The sequence below is a fragment of the Salvelinus namaycush genome, chromosome 42, assembly GCF_016432855.1.
Source record: "Salvelinus namaycush isolate Seneca chromosome 42, SaNama_1.0, whole genome shotgun sequence".
Classification (NCBI taxonomy): domain Eukaryota; kingdom Metazoa; phylum Chordata; class Actinopteri; order Salmoniformes; family Salmonidae; genus Salvelinus; species Salvelinus namaycush.
Genome location: NC_052348.1, coordinates 10185010 through 10207161, shown reverse-complemented (window position 1 = coordinate 10207161; position 22152 = coordinate 10185010). Strand labels below are relative to the sequence as shown.

Below are 22152 nucleotides of genomic sequence, written 5' to 3'. Positions count from 1 at the left end.
TTCGTTGTGTCAAACTACACTTCCTGCTTTTGCAGCTAGAAGTGTTCCGCATCGTTGTGTATGAAACCGTAATATAATTGTATTTCAAAATGAATACAGTGTTGTCGAGGGCAAATTCCCTCTTCGCTTTCTCGCTCAGCGTGATGGCAGCTTTGACGTTTGGCTGTTTTATCACGACGGCGTTCAAAGACCGGAGGGTACCGGTGGATATCCACGTCTCGAGAGTAATGCTGTGAGTGATGACTAGTTATTATTATTAAACAACAGTGAACATGCATTGCTTTGGTTTAGATATATTTCACTCCGTGATCTATCACATTTGTATTCGTATAAACAGTTATTGGTCTCAATTGGCTACATAGCTAGCTCGGTGTATGAGTCTTTGCAATGGTGCTAACTAATGCTAGCTCGAGGAGATCATTGAGTCCATATGGCAATATTGACGCCAATCAATCTAACAGACACCAGTGTATTAAACTGCCTGAGCAATGAACAACAGTTGTTTTTGTCTTTGGCTACAACGTAGCCTGCCAGCCAGACCGGATGCCAGCTGCTGCTACTTGCAAAATTGTATCCAATAGTTGAACAGCACGTCAGCGCGGTATATTTTGTCAAACCGTAACCTAGCTGCCAGCAGATCAAATGTTTCCGACCTTACTGTAAATAAGAATTGTCATTAACTGACTTGCCGAGTTAAATAAAGGTTACACCACTCCCCCCATTAGCATATGAACAGATCATGAGCCATGGCACAGTTTTTGTTTTGAATTTCAGGAAATTAGCTGTAAAACTGCAACATGTTCTCTCAGTATCATGGCAAAATGTGTAGAATACCATGAGATTAGCTATAAAACTGCAATGTTTTCTCTCTGTCCTGGTTATATGTGTAGATTTGCAGGAAATTACTTTTAAACAGCAACATTTTCTCTCAGGCTCATGGCAAAATATGTAAAATAGCATGAGATTAACTAGAAAACTGCACGTTTCTTTTTACCACATGGCAAAATGTGTAGAATTGTAGGCAGTTAGCTGTTGTCCCCCCTTGCTCAGACCTTGCGGGGGGCTCACTGAACTGTGGTATGCCATTCTAGTAGCTGTACCAAGCCCTACAGTGCAAAGTGTAGGTAGAGAACATTGCCTAAATGTACAGCCAGAAACCATAAAGTAAATGTAGCCTACTACTATCTATGGTGTAGCCAAGACAAAAAAACAGATATTTTGACCGGTTATTGTTCCACGTGGTGAAATAAATATCTTGGCATAATTCTAGGATGCAATGCACTGCACACAACTAACTCGGCCTTTACCATTTGACAGGAAAAACGTGGATGACTTCACAGGACCCAGGGAGAGAAGTGACCTGGGGTTCATCACCTTTGATCTCTCTGCTGACATAAAGCCCATATTTGACTGGAACGTCAAGCAGCTCTTCCTCTACTTGTCTGCCGAGTACGCCACCAAGAGCAACGTAAGTGTTACAACGGGTGTATACATTACGTCTTGCAACGGAAACGGTTTACCATTTAAGAACCAAACGGGGAGGTACCTACCTGAAATGATCCAATAGAAAGGAGGACCAAGGCACTCTTCAAACTCTAATTTTCGTTGCAAAATGTTTTCCGCTTCGACTAAACAGTTTCTGTTGCAAAATCGGTGTGATGAATACAACCCAGACCTGTTCTCTTTCCTGTTGATCTATCAATGATCATTATCATACGATCCTCTTGGCTTGCTTTGCTAGTTGCCACAACAACAGATCACACAAATTATACTTGATGAAAGCCAATCTGAAGGGATGACCTTCTATAGGTAGATTACCCTATATATAGAATTGCAGCAGAATAGTCATACTTCTACACCACCAGGAGCAATGTAAGAACTGACCTCTTTCCTTTATGGTGTATCAATGGTCATTATCACACGTTCCCCCTCTTGGCACGGGTAGGCTGGTTGCCACACACTGTTGACACATTGGTTCTTCTACAGATCACACACAATTAATTGGTAGAAGGCAATATGGTTTGAAGGGTTACATTTTATAAATAGTGTATCCTAAGAAGTAGCCTGGGTTGGTCTCAGGTCTGTTTGTGTTGTATAGTCCAATGTAAACTATGACTATAGGAAATTTATACACAGTCGTGAAGAGAGCACCACAATGCCTCTTCCCCCTCAGGAGGCTGAGAAGATTTGGCATGGTTCCTCAGATCCTCAAAAAGTTCTACAGCTGCACCATTGAGAGCATCTCGACTGGCTGCATCACCGCTTGGTATGGCAACTGCTTGACAACCCACCGTAAGGCGCTACAGAGGGTAGTGCGTACGGCCCAGTATATCACTGGGGCCAAGCTCCCTGCCATCAAGGACCTTTATACCAGGAGGTGTCAGTGGGGAAAAAAAGGCCCCAAAAATTGTCAAAGACTCCAGCCACCCTAGTCATAGACTGTTCTCTCTGCTACCGCACGGCAAGTGGGCCATAAGACTGCTGGACTATTTGCATTCACACTTTTTTTTCTTCTTTTTTTTTTTCTTCTTTTTTGCACTGACTCTTGCACCAGCTCTATGGACACTTACTGGACTCTACCCACACACACATACTACTGACACTCCATTACACACACACACACACACACACACACACACACACACACACACACACACACACACACACACACACACACACACACACACACACACACACACACACACACACACACACACACACACACACTACATATGCTCACACACAAAACACACACATGCATATTGATGCCACACACACATAGACACACGTTCACACACACTGCTGCTACTCTGTTTATTTTCTATCCTGATTGCCTTGTCACTTTTACCCCTACCGACATGTACATATTACCTCAACTACCTCGTATCCCTGCACATTGACTCCGTACCGGTACTCCTTGTATATTGTCTCGTTGTTATTTAATTGTTACTATTTCCGTATTTATTTTTAGAGTAAATGTTTCTTGCTTTTTAACGCTGCATTGTTGGGAAAGGGCCCCGTAAGTAAGCATTTCACAGGAAAGTCTACACCTGTTGTATTCTGCTCATGTGACAAATAAAATTAGATTTGATACAGATCTGGGATCAGGCCACCTAGGAAGGTGAATGGTAAAATGGCTGCCAACTAGTGATATTTAACTGCGACGTGTTGTGCTTTCTTCCAGGCCCTGAACCAGGTGGTTCTGTGGGATAAGATCGTGCTAAGGGGAGAGAGCACCAAGCTCAACCTCCGAGACATGAAGTCCAAGTACTTCTTCTTCGATGACGGAAACGGCCTTCGGTAAGCATCCTCTGTTGACCCTCTCACTTTTATTCTGGCGCCAGTAACCTAACGATAACAATTCATGTTTTTGATATAGCATCGGTGTGGAATCTGTCTTGATGCCATTTTATTTAATCAAATCAAATAGTTTGTCACATACAGTTTGCAGCAGGTATAAAAGGCACATCGACACAATCATTTTGCTACACAGTTTACAGCAGGTTTAAAAGATCTGACAAATACAATTTAATCTAATTTCACATAGAGAAACAAATATTTTTTTCCCGTTAGTCCTACATTATGTTGAATAGTTATGGAACACCCTTTGTATGCAGCAGAGGGCAGTATAAGACCACTTTTGGCACCTCTCCCGCTCCTCTCCAGTCTTTTGAATGGAAATACTGTAGGAATGCTCTACGATGTTTAAGGCCTTTGTGTGATCTCTCCACCAGGGCGAACAAAAACATCACCCTGACTCTGTCCTGGAACGTGGTGCCCAACGCTGGGATCCTGCCCCTGGTCATGGGCTCTGGCCACATGTCTGTCCCCTTCCCCGAATCATACGAGACCACCAAGAGCTACTAAACAGTTCCACCATTTGTATTTGTTGTGTCATCTTTTATGACTTTTAATAAAAGTGTACATTTGGGAACGGTTCAATTGTATGCCTTTGCATTGATGCTGCCACAGAAAAAGACTGTCTAAATGTTGCTAGCAGTGAAATCGTTGTCTTTTTTTCCTAAATTCCTCTCAAAGCTCATTAGAGGAGAGACCTTGGATCCTCTACTTCAATGCACTTTGAGAGAGGTGAGGAAGCAAGGATTTGACTGCTAGTAATCCTTGGTTTAAATCATTGCTGAGATGGACTTAGTAACTAGAAAGTCAGGACTCCTCATGCTTCATATAACTCTACAGTAGTACTCAGTACCTGTATAATGAATGGCAATGTGAAATCGTTGGATAAATTAAGTTTTTGTTTGTTCACTGTAGGTGTTGCTTTCTTTTTTATAAAAAAACATCTGAAAGATAATTCTGTATGATTGGTTATTAGTAGAGGAGCGGAAGAGGATTGGTTAAAAAGGGCTCCTGAGTGGCACAACGATCTAAGTCCCTGCATCTTAGTGTAAGAGGCATCACTACAGTCCCTGGTTCGAATCCAGGCTGTATCACATCTGGCCGTGATTGGGAGTCCCATAGGGCGGCGCACAATTGGCCCAGCGTCGTCTAGGTTTGGTCTGGGTAGGCTGTCATTGTAAATAAGAATTTGTTCTTAACTGACATGCCTAGTTAAATAAAAAACATTTAATGTTAACATTTTACTGACAGATGGCGCCATATGACCACAAACACAACCTACCACTTACCCGAAGCATTCAGAGTAGTTGCCACATTTAGAATGATGGACATAGGTCCATAGAATAATTTTCGATGTATTATAATTGAGTTCCATAAAACAATATCTGTTCTATTCATAATGTTTTGAAATGATGGTATATGAATATAATGGCTACAACGTCATCGTTTGAAATGGCCTCCAAATAACTGAACATAGTCACTGTACCTCTAAAGAATGTACATAGGTAGTAGACTAGACAGATTGGCGATTTCAACATTTAATTGAAGGCCTCACGTTTGAGTGGGTTTGCAGAGGTAGCGAGTGGAAAAACATCCATTGTATGACAATAGGAACAGAAAAGCCCAAGGTTGTTGACACAGTTGAAGGGGAAATGTAATTATAGCTTGCCAGATATTTGTATTCAAGAGACTGATTTTAATCTTGGAAAAGAACAAATTCATATGAGTTGTTCTTAGACCATATGTGATATGCAGGGGAACCAAACAAGAGTTGTGGAAATTCAGCTGCGTATAGCAGAGCGCCCTGCTATTTAGACGAAGGGTGTTTAGTGAAGAGTTGTACAGGTTATTAAACCCAAAGTGACTTACACTTTAAAAGACAAGGGGGAAGCTCACCGGGGTAGCAGGGTATCTCCTCAACTAAGGCCTAGATTAAATCAGATCATGCGTTAACTAGCGATAGTTGACACCTGCATTATAGCTGATGTTTAGGCAGTGGTGGAGGTGGAACTGGGTTGGAGCTGTCAAATTGGTGAGCAGCCTCTTGCGCACTGTCACGAAGCCACACCCGCACCAGTTAGAAGTTCAGAACGAGAAAGTGTAGGCTGTATAGAAATAATTACGCTCAAAATGAAAAATCATTAAACGAAATGAGGATTTATATAATTCTAATCGAGGTGTTGGTTACATTGCAGTGTTTGAATTTGTAATCAAGGCTGTATGGGATTTATGTTAATGCGACTGTGCAGCCAATGGATATGTCTGCTTTAGGTATAATTCCACGAGCTGCTTGTGGATTTGACAGCTCTAAGGAACAGTTCAAACTTCCAAAATAGGGGAGGGTTGTGTTTAAAAAAAAAATGGCCACAGAGGAGGGTTGTGTGTTTCTTTTCTTGGTTTACATTGGCTCTTTTGCAGGTTTTTCTATATAATTTCATCCATCCTAGCCACATTTCCTCATCTGCTTGCATGCTCCTCCACTATATCAAGGTGTTTTGGTACTTCCCTTATGCACTATGCTTTTCCACAAGCTAACTTTTACTATACCACTAAAGTCTACCAGTCTGACTGTCTATCCTACTCTCTATCCACCATTCATAGTGATAGGTGGATCGTTTGTACAGATCTGCAATAGGCTAAGTAGCAATCATACCACACATAAAACCATTCAAAGCTGCATCAATTTTCAATATGAATCCACAATAACAAATAGGAATAGCTGATAGGCAGCGGAGAGGCCAGGTGCATCAATGCTCTTGAAAGAACAGTGAGACATGAGACACGCAGCTCAAAAAGCTCCCCTATGGATCTTGTTTAGGGACAATATACAATTAATCCTACATAGACTAACCTACAACACCACAATGAATAATTGCATTGTTTTCAAGTAACCACAAAATTCAACTTTTGATATTGAGATGCACTGTCTGTCGTCATTGATGGAAACACAATTCCGGTAGGAAAATGTACATATTGTTTTTATACAGATTTTAGTATATTCACATGGAAATCTGTCGCCAATTGGATGGAAACTTATTTATAGATACCCTAAAGACTCTGGCTAGTGTGCTAGTCCAGTGTCACTTTTATTATGCCTCCACATCATGGTTCATCAACAGTCCCAAACAGAATCCACACAATTATCATGGACTCAGCCACTAGGTACCTATCCAACTATATTTAATTTGTTAGAGATGTCCACCAGCATAATACCAGAGCCAGAGACTCTAATATTCAGTGTTTTAAATATAAGAGTCTATCTGATAAGAATACATTTCTATATACCTGAGCTGTTGAGTGGAACAAACTACCACAACAACTCAAAGCCTTAACAACCATAACAGCTTTTAAAAATAATGGAAAAATGCTAGCTAATGAGCGAACAGTACCCCCACTTCCTTCCATTCTGCTGGCAAACGTGCAGTCTTTGGACAATAAAATAGATGACCTACGCGGAAGATTAAACTACCAACTAGACATTAAAAACTGTAATATCTTATGCTTCACGGAGGCGTGGCTGAACGACGACACTATCAACATACAGCTGGCTGGTTATACGCTGGATAGAACAGCGGCGTCTGGTAAGACAAGGGGCGGCGGACTATGTATTTTTGTAAATAACAGCTGGTGCACGATATCTAAGGAAGTCTCGAGCTATTGCTCGCCTGAGGTAGAGTATCTCATGATAAGCTGTAGACCACAATATCTGCCTAGAAAGTTTTCATCTGTATTTTTCGTAGCTGTTTACATACTACCACTGTCAGAGGCTGGCACAAAGACAGCATTGAAAGAGCTGTATTCCAGCATAAGCAAACAAGAAAACGCTCAACCAGATGCGGCGCTCCTAGTTGCCGGGGACTTTAATGCAGGGAAATTTAAATCCATTTCCCACATTTCTATCAGCATGTTTAATGTGCAACCAGAGGAAAACAACTCTGGACCACCTTTACTCCACACACAGAGACGCATTCAAAGGTCTCCCTCGCCCCCCATTTGGCAAATCTGACCATAATTCTATCCTCCTGATTCATGCTTACAAGCATAAATTAAAGCAGGAAGCAGCAGTGACTAGATCAATACAAAAGTGGTCAGATGAAGCAGATGCTAAGCTACAGGACTGTTTTACTAGCACAGACTGGAATATGTTCCGGGATTCTTCCAATGGCATTGAGGAGTGCACCACATCAGTCACTGGCTTCATCATTAAGTGCATCGATGACATCATCCCCACAGTGAAAATACGTACATACCCCAACCAGAAGCCATGGACTACAGGCAACATCCGCACTGAGCTAAAGGGTAGAGCTGATGCTTTCAAGGAGCGGGACTCTAACCCGGAAGCTTATAAGAAATCCCGCTATGCCCTCCTACGAACCATCAAACAGGCAAAGCGTCAATACAGGACTAAGATCAAATCGTACTATACAGGCTCTGACGCTCGTCAGATGTGGCAGGGCTTGCAAACCATTACAGACTACAAAGGGAAGCACAGCCGAGAGTTGCCCAGTGACACGAGCCTACCAGACGAGCTAAACTACTTCTATGCTCGCTTCGAGGCAAATAACACTGAAACACGCATGAGAGCACCAGCTGTTCCGGAAGACTGTGTGATTACGCTCTCCACAGCTGATGTGAGTAAGACCTTTAAACAGGTCAACTTTGACAAGGCCGCAGAGCCAGACGGATTACCAGGATGTGTACTGCGAGCATGCGCTGACCAACTGGAAAGTACCTTCATTGACATTTTCAACCTCTCCCTGTCCGAGTCTGTAATACCAACATGTTTAAAGGAGACCATGCCTGTGCCCAAGAACACTAAGGTAACCTGACGAAATGACTACCGACCCGTAGCACTCACGTCTGTAGCCATGAAGTGCTTTTAAAGGCTGGTCATGGCTCAAATCAACACCATTATCCCAGAAACCCTATACCCACTCCAATTTGCGTACCGCCTGGTATAGAGGTCCTGGATGGCAGGAAGCTTGGCACCAGTGATGTACTCGGCCGTACGCACTACCCTCTATAGTGCCTTGCAGTCGGGGGCCGAGCAGTTGCCATACCAGGCAGTGATGCAACCAGTCAGGATGCTCTCGAGGGTGCAGCTGTAGAACCTTTTGAGGATCTGAGGACCCATGCCAAATCTTTTCAGTCTCCTGAGGGGGAATAGGTTTTGTTCTGCCCTCTTCATGACTGTCTTGGTGTGCTTGGACCATGTTAATTTGTTGGTGATGTGGACGCCAAGGAACTTGAAGCTCTCAGCCTGCTCCACTACATCCCCGTCAATGAGAATGGGGGCGTGTTTGTTGTCCTTGCACCACAAGGTCAGGTCTCTGACCTCCAGTCATAGTAGTTTAGCATCTGCTTCATCTGACCACTTTTTTATAGACCGAGTCACTGGTGCTTCCTGCTTTAATTTTTGCTTGTAAGCATGAATCAGGAGGATAGAATTATGCTCACATTTTCCAAATGGAGGGCGAGGGAGAGCTTTGTATGCGTGCGTCTCTGTGTGTGGAGTAAAGATGGTCTACAATTTTTCCCCCCTGTGATTGCACATTAAACATGCTGATAGAAACTTGTTAAAACTGATTTAAGTTTCCCTGCATTAAAGTCCCCGGCCACTAGGAGCGCCGGCTCTGGATGAACGTTTTCCTTTTTGCTTATGGCGGTATACAGCTCATTGAGTGCGGTTTTAGTGCCAGCATCGGTCTGTGGTGGTATGTAGACAGCTACGAAAAATACAGATGAAAACTCTCTAGGCAGGTAGTGTGGTCTACAGCTTATCATGAGATACTCTACCTCAGGTGATCAAAACCTCGAGACTTCCTTAGATATCGTGCACCAGCTGTCTTACCAGAGGCTGCTGTTCTATCCTGCCGATAGAGTGTATAACCCGCCAGCTGTATGTTCTTAATGTCGTCGTTCAGCCACGACTCGGTGAAACATAAGATATTACCGTTTTTAACGTCCCGTTGGTAGGATATACGTGCTTTCAGTTCGTCCCATTTATTTTCCAGCGATTGAACGTTAGCTAGCAGGACGGAAGGCAAAGGCAGATTAGCCACTCGTCGCCTGATCCTCACAAGGCACCCTGATCTTTTTCAGCGAAATCTCAGTTTCCTTCTCCAGCGAATGATGGGGATCTGGGCCTGGTCGGGTGTCTGTAGTATATCCCTCTCATCCGACTCATTGAAGAAAAACTCTTCTGTTACGGCCGATGCTGGAAGAAGACCAAGGTGCAGCGTGGCGAGCGTACATTTTCCTTTTTATTTAAAATGTCGCCAACAAAACAACAAACGAAAGAAACAACCGTGAAGCTTACAGGGCATTAGTGCCACAAACAAAGTTAACTACCAACACTGAAAGGAGGGAAAAAGGGCTACCTAAGTATGGTTCCTAATCAGAGACAGCGATAGACAGCTGTCCCTGATTGAGAACCATACCCGGCCAAAACATAGAAATAAAGAAACATAGAAAACAAAACATAGAATGCCCACCCCAAATCACACCCTGACCAAACCAAATAGAGACATAAAAGGGCTCTCTAAGGTCAGGGCGTGACAGAACCCCCCCCCCCCCCCCCAAAGGTGCGGACTCCGGCCACAAAACCTGAACCAATAGGCGAGGGTCTGGGTGAGCATCTATCTGCGGTGTGGGACGCAGACCCCGCTCCACCTCTGGCTCACCCCACTTTGGTGGCACCTCTGGTGCTGGGACCCTCGTCGCGGGCCCCGGACTGGGCACCCTCGTTGCGGGCCCCGGACTGGGCACCCTCGTTGCGGGCCCCGGACTGGGCACCCTCGTTGCGGGCCCCGGACTGGGCACCCTCGTTGCGGGCACCGGACTGGGCACCCTCGCTGCGGGCCCCGGACTGGGCACCCTCGTTGCGGGCCCCGGACTGGGCACCCTCGTTGCGGTTCCCGGACTGGTCACCCTCGTTGCGGGCCCTGGACTGGGGACCGTCGCTGGAAGCTCCGGACTGGAGACCGTCGCTGGAGGCTCCGGACTGGAGACCGTCGCTGGAGGCTCCGGACTGGAGAACGTCGCTGGAGGCTCCGGACTGGAGACCGTCGCTGGAGACTCCGGACTGGGGACCCTCGTTGCGGGCTTCGTGCCGTGACTCCTCACTGGAGGCTTCGTGCCATGGATCATCACTGGAGGCTTCGTGCCATGGATCATCACTGGACGCTTCTTGCCTTGGATCATCACTGGAGGCTTCTTGCCGTGGATCATCACTGGAGGCTTTGTGCCATGGATCATCACTGGAGGCTTTGTGCCATGGATCATCACTGGAGGCTTCGTGCCATGGATCATCACTGGAGGCTTCGTGCCATGGATCATCACTGGAGGTTTCTTGCCATGGATCATCACTGGAGGCTTCTTGCCATGGATCATCACTGGAGGCTTCTTGCCATGGATCATTACTGGAGGATTCTTGCCATGGATCATCACTGGAGTGAGGAGACGTATGGGCAGTCTGGTACGTGGAGCTGCCACAGGGCTCACCAGGCTGGGGAGACATAAAGGAGGCCTGGTTCTGGCAGCAGGCACAGGACTCACCAGGCTGGGGAGACATACAGGAGGCCTGGTTCTGGGGACAGGCACAGGATACACTGGGCCGTGGAGGCACACTGGAGGTCTTGAGCATAGAGCCTGCACAACCCGTCCTGGCTGGATGGTTATTTTTGCCCTGCAGATGCGAGGCGCTGGCACAGGATGCACTGGGCTGTGCAGACGCACCGGAGACGCAGTGCGCAGAGCCGGCGCAGGATATCCTGGGCCGTGGAGACGCACTGGAGGCCAGATGCGCTGAACCGGCACCTTCCGTCCTGGCTGGATGCTCACTCTAGCCCGTCCAATGCGGAAAGCTGGAATGTAGCGCACCGGGCTATGAACACGGACTGGAGACACCGTGCGCTCCACCGCATAAAACGGTGCCTGACCAGTACGACGCTCCCTCCGGTAACCACGGGGAGTTGGCTCAGGTCTCCAACCTGACTCAGCCAATCTCCCCGTGTGCGCCCCAATTTTTTTGTGGGGGGGTCTGCCTCTCGTGCCTGCTCCGTTGCCGTGACTCCTGGTAGCAAAGTCGTTCCTCCCTCCCTCGCTACTTCAGCCTGTTTCCATGGCAGGGTCTTGTCTCCTGCCATAACCTCCTCCCATGTCCAAGATGTCCTCCATTCTCTCTTCTCCCGGGCCCAGGATCCCTGCTCCTCCTGGCCACGCTGCTTGGTCCTTTGGTGGTGGGTAGTTCTGTCACGGCCGATGCTGGAAGAAGACCAAGGTGCAGCGTGGTGAGCGTACATTTTCCTTTTTATTTAAAATGTCGCCAACAAAACAACAAACGAAAGAAACAACTGTGAAGCTTACAGGGCATTAGTGCCACAAACAAAGTTAACTACCCACACTGAAAGGAGGGAAAAAGGGCTACCTAAGTATGGTTCCCAATCAGGACAACATAGAACAAAACATAGAATGCCCACCCAAATCACACCCTGACCAAACCAAATAGAGACATAAAAAGGCTTTCTAAGGTCAGGGCGTGACATCTTCATCTAATCTGAGGTGAGTAATCGCAGTTCTGATGTCCAGAAGCTCTTTTCAGTCATAAGCGAAGGTAGCAGAAACATTATGTACAAAACAAGTTACAAACAACGTGGAAAAAACTAACAAAATGGCATGGTTGGTTAAGAGCCAATAAGACGGCAGCCATTCCCTCTGGCGCCATCATAGTAACAAGCAGGGAGAATGAGCTCAACCATCTGGCTCATATCCCTGCATGCTGTAACAGGGATGCTGTTACCCCCCCAGTAAATGTCTAACTCTCCCTAATGAAGTTTCACCTCCAAAATCGCCAAAACAACCTCTATGCAGATGTCGGCTAAAGCAGATCTGATTGAATAGAACCCCATGTGTTTTTTCGCACAGAAGTAGAAGCACGAATAGGTAAAATAATTTAGGCGATAACTCTGCATTAGCATAATGCGTCTTTACTGTGTGTGATGAGAAAACCATTCAGCAGCTTTTCATTCCTCTGGGAAGTCACTGATACCCTTTTCACACCATTTTGCCGAACCGGACTGTGCTGACTCAGATTTTTCATTATACATGATCCTATCTAGCAGCTATAGTGGATTCTTTACCAGTACAACTCAGTAGTGTGAGAAGGGTACATAAAAGGTCTCTCTGTCATGTTGTGACACAGAGCAGAAGTATCAGAGTGGATCCACTTCACACAACCTCTTCTTCAGAAGCACCGCACAGAGGCTTCTGTAATCACTCAAGGGCAAACCTAAGGCATGATCAGCATGTATTAAGCAGCCCTGGGAACTCCTCCTGTCAGAAACACAGAGCGCGGGAGGGCGACGTTATCCACCTGTCTGGCGAACAGGGAGGGAACCTGTTTTAGAGGGAGAAAGATGTTTGTCTGTGTGTATCAGGAGTGTGTGTCCGTGTATCCGGAATGTGTGAATCAAATCAAATCAAATCCCAAATCATATCAAATCAAATTTTATTTGTCACACACACATGGTTAGCAGATGTTAATGCGAGTGTAGCAAAATGCTTGTGCTTCTAGTTCCGACAATGCAGTAATAACCAACGAGTAATCTAACCTAACAATTTCACAACAGCTAACTTATACACACAAGTGTAAAGGGATGAAGAATATGTACATAAAGATATATGAATGAGTGATGATACAGAACAGCTTAGGCAAGATGCAGTAGATGGTATCGAGTACAGTATATACACATGAGATGAGCTATGTAGGGTATGTAAACATTATATTTAGTGGCATTGTTTATTAAAGTGGCTAGTGATACATGTTTACATAAAGATGGCAAGATGCAGTAGGTGGTATACGGATGGCTCTTCATACGAAGAGGAGGAGTAGTGATTCGACCAAAGTGCAGCGGGTTGTGAATACATAATGATTTATTACAGCAAACGACGAAACACGAAAACAAACACTTGGAAGTATTACAAAATAACAAAAACGAATGTAGACTGACCTAAACCATGAAAACTTACATATAACACGAAGCACGTAGGAACAGGTACAGACTATAACAAACGAACGAACAAACGCTACAGTCCCGTGTGGTGCGCAGACACAGACACGGACGACAATCACCCACAAACAAACAGTGAGAACAACCTACCTTAATATGACTCTCAATCAGAGGAAACGTCAAACACCTGCCTCTAATTGAGAGCCATACCAGGCAACCCCAAAACCAACATAGAAACAGAAAACATAGACTGCCCACCCAAAACTCACGCCCTGACCAATAAACACATACCAAACAACAGAAAACAGGTCAGGAACGTGACAGAACCCCCCCCTCAAGGTGCGAACTCCGGGCGCACCCCTACAACTCAAGGGGAGGGTCTGGGTGGGCATCTGTCCGCGGTGGCGGCTCCGGCGGTGGACGAGGACACCACTCCACCACTGTCTTTGTCCCCCTCCTTAGCGTCCTTTGAGTGGCGACCCTCGCCCCCGACCATGGTCCAGGAACCTTCACTAAGGCCCCTCCTACATAGAGGAGACAGCTCAGGACAGAGAGGTAGCTCAGGACCGAGAGGTAGCTCAGGACAGAGAGGTAGCTCCGGACAGAGAGGTAGCTCCGGACAGAGAGGTAGCTTAGGACAGAGGGACAACTCTGTACTAATGGCAGCTCCGGACTGAGTGGCAGCTCCGGACTGGGTGGCAGCTCCGGACTGAGTGGCAGCTCCGGACTGAGTGGCAGCTCCGGACTGAGTGGCAGCTCCGGACTGAGTGGCAGCTCATGACTGGAGGGCAGCTCATGACTGGAGGGCAGCTCATGACTGGAGGGCAGCTCATGACTGGAGGGCAGCTCATGACTGTAGGGCAGCTCATGACTGTAGGGCAGCTCATGACTGTAGGGCAGCTCTGGCAGCTCCTGACTGGCTGGCGGCTCTGGCAGCTCCTGACTGGCTGGCGGCTCTGGCAGCTCCTGACTGGCTGGCGGCTCTGGCAGCTCCTGACTGACGGACGGCTCTAGCGGCTCCTGACTGACGGACGGCTCTAATGGCTCGGGACAGACGGGCGGCTCTAATGGCTCGTGGCAGACGGATGGCTCAGAAGGCGCTGGGCAGATGGATGGCTCAGAAGGCGCTGGGCAGACAGATGGCTCAGAAGGCGCTGGGCAGACAGATGGCTCAGAAGGCGCTGGGCAGACAGATGGCTCAGAAGGCGCTGGGCAGACAGATGGCTCAGACGGCGCTGGGCAGACAGATGGCTCAGATGGCACTGGGCAGACGGATGGCTCAGACGGAGCTGGGCAGACAGGCAGTGCAGAAGGCGTTGGGCAGACGGCCGACTCTGACCCGCTGAGGCGCACAGTAGGCCTGGTGCGTGGTGCCGGAACTGGAGGCACTGGGCTGGAGACACGCACCATAGGGAGAGTGCGTGAAGGAGGAACAGGGCTCTGGAGACGCACTGGAAGCCTGGTGCGTGGTGTAGGCACTGGTGGTACTGAGCTGGGGCGGGAAGGTGGCGCCGGATATACCGGACCGTGCAAGCGTACTGGCTCCTTTGAGCACTGAGCCTGCCCAACCTTACCTGGTTGCATGCTCCCCGTAGCCCGTCCAGTGCGGGGAGGTGGAATAACCCGCACTGGGCTGTGTTGGCGAACCGGGGACACCATGCGTAAGGCTGGTGCCATGTACACCGGCCCGAGGAGACGTACTGGAGGCCAGATATGTTGAGCCGGCTTCATGGCACTTGGCTCAATGCTCACTCTAGCCCGGCTAGTACGGGGAGGTGGAATAACCCGCACCGGGCTATGAACACGTACAGGAGACACCATGCGCTCTACTGCGTAACACGGTGTCTGCCCGTACTCTCGCTCTCCACGGTAAGCCCGGGAAGTTGGCGCAGGTCTCCTACCTGACTTCGCCACACTACCCTTTAGCCCCCCCCCAAGAAATTTTTGGGTTGTACTTGCGGGCTTCCAGCCTTGCTTCCGTGCTGCCTCCTCATATCGTCGCCTCTCCGCTTTAGATGCCTCCAGCTCCGCCTTGGGACGGCGACACTCCTCTGGCTCTGCCCAGGGTCCCTCTCCGTCCAGAATCTCTTCCCATGTCCAATCCTCCTTGACCCACTGCTGCTGTCGTTGCTGTCCGTTAACCCGCTGCTTGATCTGGGTTTGGTGGGTGATTCTGTAACGGCATTCCTCCTCCTCTTCATACGAAGAGGAGGAGTAGTGATTCGACCAAAGTGCAGCGGGTTGTGAATACATAATGATTTATTACAGCAAACGACGAAACACGAAAACAAACACTTGGAAGTATTACAAAATAACAAAAACGAATGTAGACTGACCTAAACCATGAAAACTTACATATAACACGAAGCACGTAGGAACAGGTACAGACTATAACAAACGAACGAACAAACGCTACAGTCCCGTGTGGTGCGCAGACACAGACACGGACGACAATCACCCACAAACAAACAGTGAGAACAACCTACCTTAATATGACTCTCAATCAGAGGAAACGTCAAACACCTGCCTCTAATTGAGAGCCATACCAGGCAACCCCAAAACCAACATAGAAACAGAAAACATAGACTGCCCACCCAAAACTCACGCCCTGACCAATAAACACATACCAAACAACAGAAAACAGGTCAGGAACGTGACAGGTCAACAGTAGGGCTTCTTCAATTAAGTGTTTGTTGTCATTCAAAGACAGACGACTAGTTTTCATGCACATTTTTTCACTTGAGAAATACTGCACCAAACATGTTATTTAGATGTAAAATTGCACTGCAAAACCGTCAAAATGAATTACAGATTTCTTTACTATTTTGCGGAAGTGTACTTTTGCTACGGCATCTCAAGAAGGGACAAACCGTAATTTTGCCAAAATTTTCTCGTTTTCCAAGCAACGGTATTTTAAGGGCGTATGCGAGCACAGACGTTCACTTCGTCCCTAGCCGAGTTCTGCTCGAAGCAAACTGAATCAATTATGTGGACGCCTTTATCCCCCCCCCCCAAAAAATTACATTTTCTACCAGCACTGACTTTGCTGATAACTTCTTTATTGAGGAAAAATTTACTTTGACTGTGACATGTGGTTGTCTCACCTAGTTATCTTAAGATGAATCCACTAACTGTAAGTCACTCTGGATAAGAGCATCTGCTAAATGACTCAAATATACATGTGTGTGTCAGGAGTGTGTGACTGTGTCAAGAGTGTGTGTGATAGTGTGTCGTGTGTGTGTGTAAGCTAAGGGCTGAGAGATACCCTGGAGCTGAAGGATACCCTTGAAGTCACAGTCACACCCCACCAAGTAGAGAAGGCCAGAGAAGGCCAGGGGTCGCAATACATCCAAATCATCCATGTTTTATCCAAAATATGCATGTTTCAGCAGTAGTGGGACACCCTTCTGGTTACACATCAGTAAACAAAGAAAATAGGCAGACAGTTCAGGGTTGTCCTATTCCAAAATTACAAAGAGAGCTTGGATCATAGGACTGTGATGTTGCTGACAGGGCATAGCCAAATAGTAGAGCTCAGTCATGCATAGTTGTATGAAAGAAGAACAGGGAATGCATGTATAGTCTTCTAGACTCTTGCCCTGGATCCACACGTTAACAACACTGTCGAATCTTAATGTGACAGGTCGAATAAGGGTTAGAGAGACATTGTTTGAACAGACTTTTTTGAGAAATTGAAAATGACAAAGAGATTGATTACGGGCGAGTTTGTGTTTTAGTCTAAGTTTCTGGAAAGTTTTGACAGCAGAGCCTCACGATAAATTCCCCCTCCCCCTTGCAAACTTCCAGGAAGAAAAACAACATTCGTCTTATTCCCAAGCCTCAAGCCTCTCCAGTCTCAAAGAGAGAGAGAGAGAAAGGGAGAGAGAGAGGGAAAGAGAGAGAGAGAGAGAGAGAAAGGGAGAGAGAGAGGGAAAGAGAGAAAGGGAGAGAGAGAGGGAGAGAGAACCCCACTAGGTCATTAGGCAGATGTTCACAATTACATGGCACCTTCATGGTATCCATATCACAATGCACAGGAGACATGGGAGGTCAATGTTCAGCCTGCCTGCTGCCATTATTGTACCTTTCAAGTGTAGTGTCGCTAATGCTTTGTGTGAGGCGCGACTCCCAGTCGCTGCACGATAGCCCAATGCGATTATGCAGAGTCGAGGTAGGGGAAGGTTAAAAGAGCTGCTACATCGGAATATTCAAGATTTGGAAAGGAAATAGGCCTTCGGAGCCATGTGTGGGAGTTCAAAATGACTCAGGTGGGACGATGGTTTGGTGTGCCAGTGACTAACAGGAGACTATAATTCCCTTAGTGTGCAGTGAGCTAATGAGCCAACAAGCAAAGTGAATTTATACCCATTGTAACCGCCACATGACCAGAATCGAATTGAATTTGCTCTCCTGTTATATAAAATATGCTTGTGAAAGCATTCAGATGTTCATTGGAAATTAAATCCCCTTAAAAAAAAACTTTACGTGGAAAATGCTGATCATACTGGGGGAAAAAATCTTACTGTAATTCCCCTTTGTCATACCTGATATCATGTGATGCCTTACTTTTCAGTCAGGTTTGAAGAATGCAGGGGGTAATTCCGAGGCAGACAGATTCTCCTAGCTACCCCCTCAATCACCCGTGGCAAGCGCTGCTCCTCTGTGGCACCCTCTGTATCTTTGGCCCTAGTTATGATGCCATTCTGGCTCTTCTCCCAGTGCCTGGGAGGCACAGCCCTCATAGACTCACCCTCCTCAGTGGAGTATTACTCCTGTCAGGGTTGGGGTAAATCCCATTTCAATTCCAGTCAATTCAGGAAGCATACGGAAGCATACGTCCAATTCTCTTTTATGCAATTCAAAGATGAACATTTAGAATTGGAATTTGGTTTACTTTCTGAATTGACTGGAACTGAAATGGAATTGACCGCAACCCTGACTTATCTGCCCCAACCCGTAGAAACATAGTATTGTTATGGAAGTTGTTTAGGGCATAGGTAGTCGTCCACTCTACACTTCCACTACATGCATCACAACCCTGGAAGGCAGCAGCAACTGGGCCAGGTACTGAGAGTGATAAGCAAGTGATTGCTCACAGGTAATCATAGTGGAGAAGTGGATTAAGTAGCCTTCCCGCGGTTGTTTGCAATTTTTTTTCCAATAGTGTGCATTTTTCATGTCTTTCCATTGTTAGTTTGTGTCATTAGCCTCAACATTAATGATCTGCTTGGGTTGGCTGACTACCGAGGCAAGACAGAGCTCGCCCTGGATCCTGGTAAGAATGCTGTCACCCCGGCCCGTGTATCTAACAGAATGAGTTACAGTGAGAGAGGAACATTGTAATGTGTGTATTAATATAGAAACCAAGAGATTTTAGTTTAGTTTAGTTCATTAGGATCCCCATTAGCTATTGTACATGCAGCAGCTACTCTTCCTGGGGTCCTCCTAAAATGTACAAATACATGATAATGTACAGAACAATAATAGACTAGAACAACATAAGATATTACATTCAATTCCAAATAAACACATTTTTACTCCAAGAGACAACAAAAATACTATTTATATATACATATTCATATTCCTATATAAAACACAGTAAAATTAGATATTTGGAAAGAGGAGAGGCACAGTGATACGAGATGTTTTTTATCCCCAAAAATGTTTTACTTGCTTTTTGTCTGAGTAACCTCTGGTGGCAGAGCATTCCACAATGACATGCAACGCATTGTCTGTTTTTGGTTTGGGTAACGTGAAGAAACCCATAGTGGCGTGTCTAGTGGGGTATGTATGTCTGTTTGAAGTGTATGCAAAAAGATTATACAAGTGGTTAGGCATTTTCAACACAGAGCCAATTGTCTATTGGACTCCCAATCATGGCCAGATGTGATGCAGTCTGGATTTGAACCAGGGACTGCAGTCACCCCTCTTGCACTGAGATGCAGTGCCTCAGACCGCTGCGCCACTCAGGAGCCCAGATATCACAGACTATCATGTTGTTGATGTTAGGTCTGTGTGTGTTAGTCATAATGCTCCATTGTTCTTGTCCTGATCCAATGCCACTCAGAGTCCAGAGTGGCACAGTAGGCATTCCAAGCACAAAGCCAAGACATATTTTGTCAATGGTTGGCATTGACCAGTACCTCTAGAATGCTACAGCATTGTATGATCCGATCCCCAAAGTCCAAACACAAAGAATAACCCTGGCGATAAATAGCCAAATAGGCTGTGAGGCCCATGCTATTGTACCTACTGTAAATCCCCTAGTATTGAAGTAATAACTGCTGGAACACAAAGCCACAGTGTAACGTCCTGACCAGAGTTCTTATGTGTTGTGCTTGTTTTAGTGTTGGTCAGGACGTGAGCTGGGTGGGCATTCTATGTTGTGTGTCTAGTTTGTCTGTTTCTGTGTTCAGCCTAATATGGTTCTCAATCAGAGGCAGCTGTCAATCGTTGTCCCTGATTGAGAATCATATATAGGTGGCTTGTTTTGTGTTGGGGATTGTGGGTGGTTGTTTTCTGTGTCAGTGTTTGTGCCACACGGGACTGTGACGGTTAGTACGTTTGTTGTTTTGTATTTTGTCTAGTTTTCTTGTTATTAAATCATGGAAACTTACCACGCTGTACATTGGTCCTCCGATCCTTCTCGCCTCTCCTCGTCTGAGGAGGAGGAAGAGCTAGACTGCCGTTACAGAACCACCCAACAAACTCGGACCAAGCAGCGTGGCTACGGGCAGCGACAGCAGCGGCAGCAGGAGCAGAGAAAGGAGGAATGGACATGGGAAGACGTTTTGGACGGCAAGGGTTGCTACACATGGGAGGAGATCCTGGCTGGAAAGGATCGCCTCCCATGGGAACAGCTGGAGGCAGCTAGGAGAGCAGAGGCAACCGGAGAGAGGAACCGGCGTTATGAAGGTACGCGGCTAGCACGGAAACCCGAGAAGAAATCCCAAAAATTTATTGGGGGGGGCTAAAGGGTAGTGTGGCGAAGGCAGGTAGGAAACCTGCGCCCACTTCCCATGCTTACCGTGGAGAGCGGGAGTACGGGCAGACACCGTGTTATGCGGAAGAGCGCACGGTGTCTCCTGTACGTGTGCATAGCCCGGTGCGGGTTATTCCACCTCCCCGCACTGGCCGGGCTAGATTGAGCATTGAGCCAAGTGCCATGAAGCCGGCTCAACATATCTGGCCTCCAGTACGTCTCCTCGGGCCGGTGTACATGGCACCAGCCTTACGTATGGTGTCCCCGGTTCGCCAACACAGCCCAGTGCGGGTTATTCCACCTCCCCGCACTGGTCGGGCTACGGGGAGCATTCAACCAGGTAAGGTTGGGCAGGCTCGGTGCTCAAGGGAGCCAGTACGCCTGCACGGTTCGGTATATCCGGCGCCACCTTCCCGCCCCAGCCCAGTACCATCAGTGCCTACACCACGCACCAGGCTTCCAGTGCGTCTCCAGAGCCCTGTTCCTCCTCCACGCACTCTCCCTGTGGTGCGTGTCTCCAGCCCAGTACCTCCAGTTCCGGCACCACGCACCAGGCCTACTGTGCGCCTCAGCAGGTCAGAGTCGGCCGTCTGCCCAACGCCGCCTGCACTGCTCGTCTGCTCAACGCCGCCTGCACTGCTCGTCTGCCCGGAGCCGCCAGAGCCGCCAGCCAGTCAGGAGCCGCCAGAGCCGCCAGCCAGTCATGAGCTGCCCTCCAGTCATGAGCCGCCCTCCTGTCATGAGCCGCCCTCCAGTCATGAGCCGCCTTCCAGTCATGAGCCGCCTTCCAGTCATGAGCCACCTTCCAGTCATGAGCCGCCCTCCAGTCATGAGCCGCCCTCCAGTCATGAGCCGCCCTCCAGTCATGAGCCGCCCCTCAGTCCGGAGCTGCCCCTCAGTCCGGAGCTGCCCCTCTGTCCGGAGCTGCCCTTCGGTCCGGAGTTGCCCCTCTGTCCTGAGCTGCCTCTCTGTCCTGAGCTACCTCTCTGTCCTGAGCTACCTCTCTGTCCTGAGCTACCTCTCTGTCCTGAGCTACCTCTCTGTCCTGAGCTACCTCTCTGTCCTGAGCTACCTCTCTGTCCTGAGCTGTCTCCTAAATCATGTGGGGACCTTGGTGAGGATTCCTAGGTCAAGGTCGCGGGCGAGGGTTGCCACTCAAAGGACGCTAAGGAGGGGGACAAAGACAATAGTGGAGTGGTGTCCTCGTCCTGCGCCGGAGCCGCCACCGCGGACAGATGCCCACCCAGACCCTCCTCTTGAGTTTTAGGGGTGCGTTCGGAGTCCGCACCTCAGGAGGGGGGTACTGTAACGTCCTGACCAGAGTTCTTATGTGTTGTGCTTGTTTTAGTGTTGATCAGGACGTGAGCTGGGTGGGCAGAGGAAGAGCTAGACTGCCGTTACACACAGGAGTTGTTGCTGTTGTTTTGCTCTGACCACCAGTCCCTGTGCATTCTCCTGAAAATAACCCCAATGTCACTCATTGTGTCATTGTGTCATGTGTGACTCTTCGTTGGATGACGTCATTCCAGAGTCATTTCTAGAATTCATCTATTTTTTTTCACTCTTTCAGGTATTTCCTCATTCTGTCTTCCCTGTCTCACATTTGTGTCAGTGTTTGTGCCACACGGGACTGTGACGGTTAGTACGTTTGTTGTTTTGTATTTTGTCTAGTTTTCTTGTTATTAAATCATGGAAACTTACCACGCTGTACATTGGTCCTCCGATCCTTCTCGCCTCTCCTCGACTGAGGAGGAGGAAGAGCTAGACTACCGTTACACACAGGAGTTGTTGCTGTTGTTTTGC

At 47.4% G+C, this 22152-nt stretch overlaps 1 protein-coding gene across 1 annotated transcript; it reads left to right on the top strand.

Moving 5' to 3' along the window:
- LOC120034949 (signal peptidase complex subunit 3) lies at positions 1 to 4312 on the top strand. The gene is made up of 4 exons (XM_038981664.1): positions 1 to 232; positions 1318 to 1468; positions 3185 to 3300; positions 3735 to 4312. Exons 1-4 carry the CDS (start codon positions 90 to 92, stop codon positions 3865 to 3867), a joined length of 543 nt encoding a protein of 180 aa, XP_038837592.1. The 5' UTR covers positions 1 to 89; the 3' UTR covers positions 3868 to 4312.
- The last annotated feature ends 17840 nt before the right edge of the window (positions 4313 to 22152 follow it).

Coding starts and splice junctions, on each gene's coding strand:
- LOC120034949 (XM_038981664.1), top strand. CDS start 90: ATGAATACAGTGTTGTCGAGGGCAAATTCCCTCTTCGCTTTCTCGCTC. Junction 1,469..3,184: donor AGTACGCCACCAAGAGCAAC/GTAAGTGTTACA, acceptor GCTTTCTTCCAG/GCCCTGAACCAGGTGGTTCT. Junction 3,301..3,734: donor GATGACGGAAACGGCCTTCG/GTAAGCATCCTC, acceptor TCTCTCCACCAG/GGCGAACAAAAACATCACCC.